This window comes from Mya arenaria, chromosome 3 (assembly GCF_026914265.1).
Source record: "Mya arenaria isolate MELC-2E11 chromosome 3, ASM2691426v1".
Lineage (NCBI taxonomy): Eukaryota > Metazoa > Mollusca > Bivalvia > Myida > Myidae > Mya > Mya arenaria.
The window spans coordinates 26,695,038-26,707,677 of NC_069124.1; the positions used below are offsets into that span (position 1 = coordinate 26,695,038).

At 35.5% G+C, this 12,640-nt stretch overlaps 1 protein-coding gene across 1 annotated transcript in view; it reads left to right on the forward strand.

Moving 5' to 3' along the window:
• The window catches only part of LOC128225894 (WD repeat-containing protein on Y chromosome-like), a 31,523-nt gene that overhangs the window by 17,307 nt on the left and 1,576 nt on the right, over positions 1-12,640 (forward strand). The window contains 8 exon segments of the mRNA XM_052935792.1: positions 772-878; positions 4,355-4,434; positions 8,768-8,934; positions 9,976-10,138; positions 10,841-10,992; positions 11,328-11,472; positions 11,953-12,081; positions 12,364-12,536. Coding sequence (XP_052791752.1) covers positions 772-878; positions 4,355-4,434; positions 8,768-8,934; positions 9,976-10,138; positions 10,841-10,992; positions 11,328-11,472; positions 11,953-12,081; positions 12,364-12,536 — 1,116 coding nt within the window.

Genomic DNA, 12,640 nt, shown 5'->3' on the forward strand with positions numbered 1-12,640 from the left:
GGGACCTTTACTAGAACAAATATTGTCACTTATGTTCATTGAAGAACGTATAAACAAATTAGTGTATTAAACTTGATGTAAAAACTGCTCATTGTCAGTAGATTACCCCCTTTAATTTTAGGATCAATCTATTAAAGGTCAAGGTCATGACGACCTTTACTAGACCAAATATGGTCACTTTTATTCGGTCAAGAACTTTTAAACAAATTAGTTCGGAAGCTTAAAACTTGATGTTCAAATTGCTCATTGTCAGTAGATTAACCTTATTGATTTTAGGATCAATTTATTGAAGGTCAAGGTCATGGTGACCTTCACTAGAAAAATCATGAGTCCTCCTGTCAGGCCACAAATCAATCTCCCTATTCATTTTGGGATTAATATATCAAAGTTCAAGGTCATGGTATTGCCTTCAATAGAAAAATCATGGGTTCTCCTGACAGGCGATGCATTCTAATTTTGCAGAATTCCAGTTTATTGCCCTTGTTTACTGTACAAAGTCACGTACTTCTGAAAAGTAGTTAATACTCTGTTGGAGATTAGAGTCGATAAGTATTGCAGAACCTTTAACTCAAAGTTTAAAAGTTGATGAAACAAGTACAATTTAAGTCTATCCTATTCTAGAATTGTTAAAATTTCTTGAGAAAAAAACTTTGTCTGAAGCTTTGCCTGAAGAAGAAATTGATTTTCTGGTATATTAAGCCAACGAATTCTGAGTGAAAACAGTATATTGTTTGCGAAACGTAAGTGTAAACTGTGAAGTTCGTTTTACAGACAATCAAGATTTGGGACTTTGAGACAGGAACAGCTATATTTGAGTACGGTGAAGCCCATGGTGACTCTGCAATCACATGTATGACTTTCGACAAATGTGAACGGAGGTAACATAAATCTATAACCTGATATTGTTATGAATGCTTGTGCGTAAGTTTACAGGCAGTTCATTTTGAAAACGGCTATTAAAAAGTAATCAATAGTAACTACTAAGTTATGGAGGGATGATCGATTATAATCAAATATTATCATTGATTTGCCCCAAACATTGGCAACAATTGATTGTGATCAATCTTAATTGATTTTCATTCTTTTTTCCCTTAAGACACATTTTATTCATATATATATGTGTAGAAAATCATTTGTTAAGGCAAGGTGGTGCTGTGAATGTACTTATTATCCCCCGCCGAATCGAAGATTTCGGGAGGGGGATATTGTTTTGGCGTTGTCCGTCCGTCATTCCGTCCTTCTGTCCTTCCGTCCGTCCGTCCGGTACTATATCTTGGTAGGCATTGATCAGAAAATGTTCAAACTTGGTCAGAATGTTCCCCTTGATCATATCTCAACCTATTTATGCCCCCCTTCGAAGAAGAGGAGTATATTGCTTTGCACAGGCATGTCGGTATGTCGGTCGGTCGGTCGGTCAGTCGGTCGGTCGGTCGGTCCGTCGGTAGACCAAAGCTTGTCCGAGTGATAACTTAACAATTCCTGGACGTATGGTCATCAAACTTCACATGAAGGTTGGGCCTGACCAGTAGATGACCCCTATTGATTTTGGGGGTCATCGGGTCAAAGGTCAAGGTCACAGTGACCTTTAATGGTAAAATAATTTTAAAGCTTGTCCGAGTGATAACTCAACAATGCCTGCAACCATAGCCCTCAAACTTGACATGAAGGTTGGGCCTGACCAGTAGATGACCTCTTTTGATTTTGGGGGTCATCAGGCCAAAGGTCAAGGTCACAGTGACCTTGAATGGTAAAAGGTTGTCCGAGTGATAACGTGACAATGCCTGCACCCATGGCCCTCAAACTTGACTTGGAGGTTGGGCCTGACCAGTAGCTGACCCCTATTGTTTTTTGGGCTCAATGGGTCAACAGTCAAGGTCACAGTGACCTTGAATGGTAAAAGGTTGTTCGAGTGATAACTCAACAATGCCTGCACCCATGGCCCTCAAACTTGACTTGGAGGTTGGGCCTGACCAGTAGATGACACCTATTGTTTTTGGGGGTCATTGGGCCAAAGGTCAAGGTCACAGTGACCTTGAATGGTATAAGGTTGTCCGATTGATAACTCAACAATGCCTGCACCCATGGCCCTCAAACTTGACTTGGAGAATTGGCCTGACCAGGAGATGACCCCTATGGTTTTTGGGGGTCATCTGGCCAAAGGTCAAGGTCACATTGACCTTGAATGGTAAAAGGTTGTCCGATTGATAACTCAACAATGCCTGCACCCATGGCCCTCAAACTTGACTTGGAGAATTGGCCTGACCAGTAGATGACCCCTATGGTTTTTGGGGGTCATCTGGCCAAAGGTCAAGGTCACAGTGACCTGGAATGGTAAAAGGTTGTCCGAGTGATAACTCGACAATGCCTGCACCCATGGCCCTCAAACTTGACTTGGAGATTGGGCCTGGCCAGAAGATGGTCCCTATTGATTTAAGGGGTCATTGTGCCAAAGGTCAAGGTCACAGTGACCTGGAATGGTAAAAGGTTATCCGAGTGATAACTTGACAATGGCTGCACCAATGGCCCTCAAACTTGATTTGGAGGTTGAGCCTGGCCAGAAGATTGTCCCTATAAATTTTAGGGGTCATTGGGCCAAAGGTCAAGGTCACAGTGACCTTGAATGATAAAAGGTTGTCCAAGTGATAACTCAACAATGCCTGCACCCATGGCCCTCAAACTTGACATGGAGGTTGGGTCTGACCAGTAGATGACCCCTATTGATTTTAGGGGTCAAAGGTCAAGGTCACAGTGACCTTGAAAGCAAACTCGACAATTCTTGGACCTATGGTCATCAAACTTGACATGAAGGTTGGGCCTGCCAAGTAGATGACCCCTATCGACTTTGGGGGTCATCAGGCCAAGGTCAATGTCACAGTAACCTTTAATGCAAAAAAGTAAACAAATCTTCCTCCAATGATATCTCGACAATGCCTGAACCTATTATCATTAAACTTGACATGGATGTTAAGCCTGACCAGTAGATCACCCTTATTGATTTAAAGATTCATAGAGCCAAAGGTCAAGGTCACAGTGATCTTGAATGGTAAAAGGTTGTACGAGTGATAACTCAACAATGCCTGAACCCATGGCCTTCAAACTTGACTTGGAGTTGCATCTGACTTGTAGATGACCCCTTATGATTTAAGGGGTCATCGGGTCAAAGGTCAAGGTCACAGTGACCTTGAACGAAAAAAACTTGTCTTTTGATAACTTGACAATGCCTGCACCCATGGCCCTCAAACTTGACTTTAGGTTTCTGGTGACCAGCTAATGACTCTGGATTTTGAATTCATAGAGTCAAAGGTCATGACGGTCATAACACACTTTATCCTCACACTTTAATGGTCATAATCTTAAAACAGCAACAAATTGGCTGTCATTTCGGTCCATGCATATTTCATTCAATTGTCCATATAATCTGACAACATGGCGGTCAGGGGGGGCATAATGTTTGACAAACATCTCTTGTTTAAAAGTGGGTCACATGGGGTCAAAAACTAGGTCACTAGGTCAAATCTTAGAAAAATCTTTGGAACATACTAGAGGCATTATACATGGTCAAATATTCATAAAACTTAATCAGAATGTTTTCCTTGATGAAATTTTCCACTATTTATTGTTATCACTTCAGACATATCTTAACTTTCACTTTGAAATCATTCAAATTCATAGAAACTATTACAAATGTTACTTTATATACAAAACTTTTACTTCAAATAATTCCAAACAAGCTCAAACTTATATCCAACGTTCATAACGGTCCATTTCTCTGCAGCCATATTACATGTTAATATAGGAGTATTCCACCTTCTTTTCATTTCCAAATCATGAATCTTGCCTAATCAGGCGGGGGATATCAATTCAACGAATTTGCTTGTTCTTTTTTTATTTATTTGTCATTTAGCCTATATATTGAGCAAAAATTGATATATATAATACATAAAAATTGTTCAAATCAACATAAACAATATTTTTAAACCAATATTTAGCATGGAAGTAATGCCTGTGATATGCTTCGAATGCATGATCTCATGTTTATGATGGCAAACTCCGGATGAAATAATTGTTGAGTTGTGCTCCTGGATTTAGTGAGAAAAGCAGTCAACAGTTGGCATCTGTGTGCTGTGTTCTTGAATATGTATGACTGTTACAAAATTTAACTTTTGGTATGATGCAGATGTTGTATTAGCTTGTGGAAAATGACACAAGAAAGATAAAAAAATACCATTATCAAACCAACTTTATTATTGAAACTGTCTAACGAGTATTTCATACAATGTTTCAAAGACCTCTGAATAAGTCTTAAAACACTGAATGATGGCGTCTTTATTTGAGTATCTTTTATTGTTGACAGGTTGATAACTGGGTGTCGAGATGGTCTGATTCGAATCTGGAACTACAATAATGGCCACTGCCTCAAGGTTTTACAGAAAGGTAGGTAACTCAGAAACAGAGTTGTCTTCATGCTCGAAATTCTCAAACAAACTCAAGTCCCTTAATATAATAGGATCAAGCTTAGCACACTATTGGTATGTTTGTTCTGGTATAATGCACCTGTCAATTGTAACCATGGCTGAATAGCGGGAACTTTGACTTTTTGTCCAGCGAATCCCGGGTAAAATCCCTGCCCTGAACCCACTTTAGGTGCTCTTGTATAGACTCATTTATGAGTTGCGATTTAATATGAAATTTTTAAAACAAATTTAAAAAAAACTTATAAAGCAAGCCTCAAATTGGCAAACTACATAACTTTTCCAGAACAAGTTTCATAATTGTTTTTATAAAAGGGCAAAGAATGTAAGATTCTCTTTATCACATGACTCATTTAATGTCCAAATTAGAGATTTTGTTCATTTTTCGGTAACAAAAAGCTACATTACCAGGGTGAAATGATTTAAAAGTAAAGTTATATAACTAGTGTAATAAGAAAATATGTAATAGTCCCATATTATTTGAAACAAGAAACGTCATGTGATAAAATCAAGTTTGATGAACTTATTTAAAATTTATAATTTCTTTTGCTTTAAAACCTAAGTTTGGATGTATTTGACTTGATATTTGTAGCTTCAACCCATACTGATGAAGAAGAAAAAGGTAACTTGTAACAGGTGTTATGAAAACATGTATAATGTTTAGATTTAATTTTGAGCTCAAGATAAGAATTTTATTTTGAATTTTCATATTATAGAGGATATTGTTACATAAGTAGCCATGTGTACTATTGATTTTATTAAACAAGTTTTCTAACGTTTCAATTTTAGTTAACAAGTTTAATAATAATAATAATGTTCATAATTATCATCAATATAAAGTTTTTGACTTACGGTGCTAAAAAATAATACAAGCACATTTTAAATGCTTTTCATTTATGACATCACGCCAAAACATATTAAACTTCAGTTATATATAAAAAAATATTTAATAATGTTGTATCATAATGGTGACGTTTTTATAAAATTATTTTTATGAGTATTTTCATCGTAAAGACAGAGTTTTGGACAGTAACTTAATGGGACATTTCTGAATAAGCTTACACTCATTTATCTTGATAACTCTTATTTTGAGCTCTGGTTGCATGGTGTTTATGTATTGTAATTCATTGTAAAAATATTGTTGTCTGAGCAAAAAATGCTATTAATACAGTAACATAATAATGTGGCTGTGCTTATGATACTGAGGTTCATGACTTGTGTAGTTGCTAACATGCTGTTGTGTGCAGGTCAAAGAAAGATGGAGGAGGAGGAAGTGGAAGTGGAAGGTATATACATGCAATGTGATGCACAAGAATTTCGGGAAATGTATTGTCTTTAACCTTGAGGCATTTTTTCCTTTCAATCAGAGCTCCTAGGCCATTTTTCATCAAAAACAACCTCGGATATGTTGGTACATTAGGAGAAGTAGTTCATAAAATTAATTATAATAATAATTACTTAAAGCGTTTTAATGTGAAACTTGTATGACTATGTTTTAATTGATTCCCAGGGAAGTGTCTAATTGCATAAATAATAAATACACCTAAAGTCCATGTTTCAGTGCTATATTGGAATTACTACATGATCTGCTTGCAGAGTAATTAAATGTAAAGATTTTTGACATTGTAGACTATTCATATACATCTGAGGTTGTTTACAGAAAATGGCCAAGGAGTTCTGATTTTTTTGTCTTTAAAGTTTTTTGTAGAACATAATTTTGGGCTAGTGCGATTTAATACTGTCTGAGTTTACAAATGCAATCTGTGAACACCCCCACATTGTGTTCTGATGTTATGATAGAGCTGCAGCGGAAAAATTGTTTTGTCATTTTCACTACTTAGCTATTTAGTTTGTCAATATTGGTATTATTTAACCTTCTCAAAATACAAAGTTGTCTCTCTTGAAGAGTACAGAATTCATACATATAACACCACTGTGGATTGCTTTAATTTGGAGTGAACTTTTGTTTGCAATTTTTTTTGATTGGCTACTTATGTAAGGTTTGAAACTGGAGATGTTAATCATATTTGTCCTAGCAACTGGTAGCAATAGGAATTGAATATATTGCTCAGTTTTCTCTTCTAAGCAACATGATTTAAATTTGCTAAACATCATTAAAATTAAACACTTATGCATGTATGTTGTCTATATTGTAACTATGATAACATTAAGCATTATTATAAGGAGGGTGGGGGTACATTATTGTAGCAGTATTACATAAGTATGTTGTTTTTTTCTGGGGAACCTTGATGTATACATTTACAACTTATATATTATTATATCATATCATGTTCCATTTATGTTTCTTAGAAGCAACACTGTAAGATGTCTCATGAATATTAGTTAAATGCTTAATATGTTAATAACAACATTAATGTTATTAATACAGTGTGTATCACATGATGTTACAATTTTGAAAGTCATTAATTATGTCAAATACATATTGAATAAATATATTTGTGTAAATTATTATTATTATTATTATTATTATTATTATTATTATTATTATTATTATTACCGGTATTGCAAATGTATTCTCTAATGTATTCTTTCCATGCAGATAATTACTTATATTAAATTGTCATGTATAGGGTATGAAAAGACACTAGAAGAAATTCGAAACCTTCGTAAAAGGAGATTACTGGCCAACAAGGTTAATTATGGAATAAAAGATATACCTGGTAAAATTATGCACAGTTTGCAAAGCACTGATATTAAATCAACAATAAATTAAGTTTTATTAAACAAGATGATACATATTTTTATTAGTATAAAGCAACATTTGATAAAATTTGGTAACACTGAAGTTTAAATTAAAAAAAGTTCAAATTATTGAAAACACTGGTGATATTTTCAAAATCAGTTTAAACTTTTCTTATTTATTTTAAACTTGCCTATTAAAAGTTATTGATGTAATTAATTAAACATATATATGTAATTTTAACTCCGACTAAAAATACTATTTGCTTTATTTAAACATAATCATTTGTTAACTGTTTAAAGTCCCTCAACAACCAAAGAAAGTAGAATTCCCGAACCCAGGTAAGAATTCGCACAGTTGAAAGGATATGGGCAATTATACTTGTTACCTTGAATTAGCTGTATTAAATTAGGTCAAGGTCAACCATCTTAAAATCATTATTCAAATGTATCCAAGGTGACCGTGTCAGTTATGCATCCTGGAAAATTCGGTACTTGCCTTTATTATGATGACATGTATTTTTGTACACGGCCCTGAGGGCTTGTGCGAAATCCCGTTGGTATATGAAGAATAACAAAAGGTTTCACATTTAGACAACAATTGATTTAAAGTTTGCTTGGCATTTCCCTTTGACATTTTAAGGTGTGGTTATGTTGTTTTTGCAACTACCTTATTTTAAACCCTTAATTCTGAATTGAAAAACAAAATCAAATGACCACTGGAGAGGTTAAGCAATAGTTAGATGACATGAAGTCTTAATGAATAAGAATGGACAGAGTGAGCGTAGTGATGTGCCCTTTCTTAATCATCAAGAAATTACTTCATGTCATCTAACTGACTTAGAGTACAACCTCATTGGCTTACACTTTGTCAATGCATTATCTGACGCAGTGATTATGTATACGGTACCATTGGAAGAGTGGCAGTTGGTGGACCTTTAAACACCAACGAAAGTTGAAATTCTTAATGATGTAAGTTTAGTATTTAATGATTGCCTATCTGCAATTTCATTGGCTGAAAATGTCGGCTGTATTCTAAAAAAACTTAGGACTTGTGTTTATTTTTGTCACTTGGATTGGAAGCGCAAACAAACTTTTAATTAATCGTGGCCTTACATTTACTTATATTTGCCATTTATATGATATCACCCCTGATTTGTATTCTCTTGTTTTATTATTTGTTATTGACTCCTTGTTAGGTATACATATGTATTAGGGTTGGATCATATCACCTAGTAACAAACCCTCCAACCCTAATTCATGTAAACAACAATCAGATGTTTGTCAAAACTACTGTTTGCCGTTTTGTGGATTTGATTGCAGTTTGCTATGTGCATTTTAAAATATTTCAGAAAGTGCAGAATATAGTCATTGTAACCTGGCAACATTTTAGCCATATTGCATTTAATGTTGGTCATTTTACTTCATGGTTATTATTTTAAGTTCAATTTGTATGTAAGCCAGGCAGCTTCACTCTTGAATGGCAGTCTTTCCATTTTTATGACTTTTGTTCTGATTATAAGTTACAGATTACATAAGTTAGTGCCATCGATGCCAACTTCCTCAAAGAAACTATAATTGTTTAACATTTTCAGATGAAGAAAACGAAGAGATCTGTGACCTGACATATGTTGAGATGAATCGTAACAAGTACATCGTGGGTGTCGGCTGGGATAGGCGTATCAATATCTACAGCGACGACGTCAACGACAGCAATATTCACCATGTTCAGCACCCACTGCCAAACTGGCATGACGATGTGGTAAAACACATGGGTTTTATGTCTAATCTACATTAACTTAATTAACATGATGCTAATGGGAGCCCCCCTATAATCTTTTTATTTGAATATTTTAACATATATAACATGATTCGAATGGGAGCCTCGCACTGCCTGATCACCAGTCCAAGGTTGTTTGTTAGAAATGTTTTAAGTAATCCATTCAATTATTCAACATCTGCTTTCATGTATTGAAAAAATGTTATCCCTCAATTGGTCAAATGGTTTAATTGCAACTAGTTTTATGTTTGCATTCAGATTGTTTAGCATTTAACATGATGCAAATAGGAGCATCACTCTAATCTATATACTTTGCTATATACTATAATCAACAAGATATAAATGGGTGCCTCGCACCATCTGATCACTTGTCAGAAGTTGTTAGACCCAGGTGGTCATAGTTAAATCCATTTGATTATTCAACCTTGTGCTGTTGATGTTATTATGTAACAATTGAATAGATAAATAACATCCAGAATGTTTTGAATTGATGTATTTTTCAAATTATATTATTTAGTACAGATTTCTAAAAAGCAGTTAAAATGTAGCACGTTTACAAAGTATTTTTTTTTTAAATAAAAAGTTTAATTTTAAAGTACAAATCATTCACTAAAACTGTAATTAGATATGCATGTAGGACCGTTTGCTTGTAAAGTTGTAAACAACAGGATTTATAAAATTGTTGTTAACTTTTAAATGTGAAATGTTTAATGATCTGCTCACATCTTTTAATGTTAATAAGAACAGCTGAATTGATTGTATCAAATCAGGTTAGAAATACAGCAGATCACAAGTGTATCCATAAAACTTCCAGAGCATTTATAATTTCAAAGTTAACAAAGCTGACGTTAACATCGTTGTTAACTTTAACAAGGTTCTGAACTATCGGCCCATATTTTCAAAAAAATCCACAACTTACATGTAGGTTATGATTGCTGTTCGTCAGGATATTCCATACCTACAGATATTTTATGAAACACAAAATAAAATTTATTAATAATTATGAATTATTCATAATTCCAGAATCGTGGCCATAAAGAGGACATTCTATCTGTTGCTCAGTGTCCGCCAAACCTTCTCGCTACTGCCAGCTATGACGGCAAGATTATCGTCTGGAACATGGTCTCTGGCCACATCTTTGCCAACCTCATGGCACCAAAACCATCGGACTATGTTGACCAGTCATGTGAGTTTAGAGCAATAAGAAGCAATGTAGTGATTATATTTCATTAAAAGTTTACGCTAATTATCATCTACATGGTCCTTGGTCACATCTTTGCTAATCCCATGGAGCCCCTCTGACTAGAATGTTGATGAGTCATGCAAGTAAACATATAAGCCAATCAAATGGCCCCAAAACTGCATGTCAAAGTAGATTTCTTTTTTCATTTCCTTTTGCCGATGAATGGTGCAAGTCAACAACTTAAGCCAATCAAATGTCCCCAAAATAAAATGGCTCCAAAACTGCATGTCCAAGTAAATCTCTTTTTTTCATTTCCTTTTGTCGATGAAAGGTGCAAGTCAACATCTTAAGCCAATCAAATGGCCACAAAACTGCATGTCCAAATAGTTCTCTTTATTTTAAGACAGTGTTTTTGTAGTTGAATTTGCTGTTGATTTGACATTAACTGTTGCAAAATTAGGCAATCATAGTATTTACAGTTAAACCCTGTTCGCTCGAACTCCCATGCAGGGACCGGCGAAAATACATTTACCTGCTGCCTCGGCAAATTTGAGCCAAGTGGGAATGTTTAGCTTCAGTAAACTGAAATTGGTTTTTTACATCTAGTTTGAGCCAACGAGGAATTCGAGCCAAGCGATTTTGAGCCAACTGATTTTGGCTGTATATATATTTTCCTGTCTGTTTGTATGTGAACTAATTTTTCAGTGGATGGAGATCTGAGCATTAACAAGCTGTGTTTCATGGCAACCCGGGCATACAACAAGGATGCAGGCTCCCTGATCTCTAGTGGCCCCAGGGCTCACATCCATATATGGAATGTGTTCCAGGGAGGGACCCTCATGGCCCAGTTTGCTGGGGTAAGTTAAGGCTTGGGAGATTTTTCATTTCATTTTTCTTTTGAATACTGTGTACTAAAGCCACAGAAAAATAACCAAGAAATAAGAAAACTACTCCGGTTAGCGCAGTGTCTAGTGCACTCGCTCCTCACCAAGGCGACCCAGGTTCGATTCTCAGCCTGGGCACATGTTAATTTGGTTATTGATCACCAAGCTGGAAAAGTGCGTTTTCTCCAGGTACTCTGGTTTCCTCCACAACACAAGTCCACACTATCACTCAACATTGTCCCAATGAGAGTGAATTAGTATCAAAGTTATCAAACTTTAAAAAAATATTCCTCCTTATTTTATTTCAGTCAAACTCTAAGGGTGCTATGGTGAGTGTGATGGAGGTGAACAAGGCCAACACAGTTCTGTTTACGGGTGACAGTCTCGGCTTTGTCTACCTCTGGGACATTGATGGATACGCTGCCACACACGTCGAGTCCGAACCACCAGAAGGTATTGTTTTGTGTGGGATTTGATTTTGTATGAGTTGTAGTCAGATGTTTACCAAAGCATCTGCATATAATCCCAATTTATACAACATTCTCTGTATCAGCATAATATAAAATATCATCAAATGGTCAGATAGTCATTGCATTTTGTCACATTTTCTTGAGATTTTAATAGAATTCATGAATTATATCATCAACGAAAATGATGATAAAACGTTGAACAACTTATTAAGAGCTATTCCATTTAAACATATAACACCCGGGGGTAAAGGCACTTTTAAATTATACCACCCCCCTACAGAGATATATTTACCCTTTCAGGGTCAAAACAAGCAAAAAAAGATGTCCACCCATATACTATTTAGATAATTGCCTTCCCCCCGTGGGTTATATGTTTTACTGAAATAGCCCTAAGGAAGTCTACCCAGTCTTTGAAAGGCCTGTGTATATTCCTACTTAAGATTTTGATAATAACTTTTTGCAGTGACGATGACATGGCGAGGTCACGTGAAGAGCGTAACGGCCATCTCTCTGGTGGAAGAACATAAACTGCTGATCACAGCGTCTGTAGACTGCACAGTCAGACTCTGGAATATGGACGGCCACTATGTTGGTAAGTTACACGATATTAAGGAATAGAGGATAATTGTTTATTTGAATGTAAGATCAATAATAATGAATACAAGATTTTCCTAACCAATTTGGCCACAGTACACAACGAAGCATAGTATAGTGTTTATCGAGGTACCCAATGATGATTTCTGTACAGATTAAAAAAAATGATTTAACATAATAAATTCGTATTTATTTTGTATCAACCTGTATTGTAGCCGTTTAAATCTGCATACCTTGAAGCTGAATGACTGTCCTAAAATAAGAGAGCTTCTGTCCCCAGGTACATTTGGTCAGCCTGACCCTTGGGACATTTACAACCAGGGCACATGGCAACACCCGATGGTGCCGTATGATGTCCTCATTGACCCCATGAGTCTGCCAGACCACCCTGTTGTCTCTGAGAAACAGAACATGCATCAGATCATTTATGAAGATAAATCTTCTACAGATAAGGTAATTTTTAGTTTATAATTTATATATATAAATACAAGTTGGTCAAGCTTGATAGTGAAAACAATTATAAGCTAATATAAATCACTTTTGAGTCCATTTGCTGG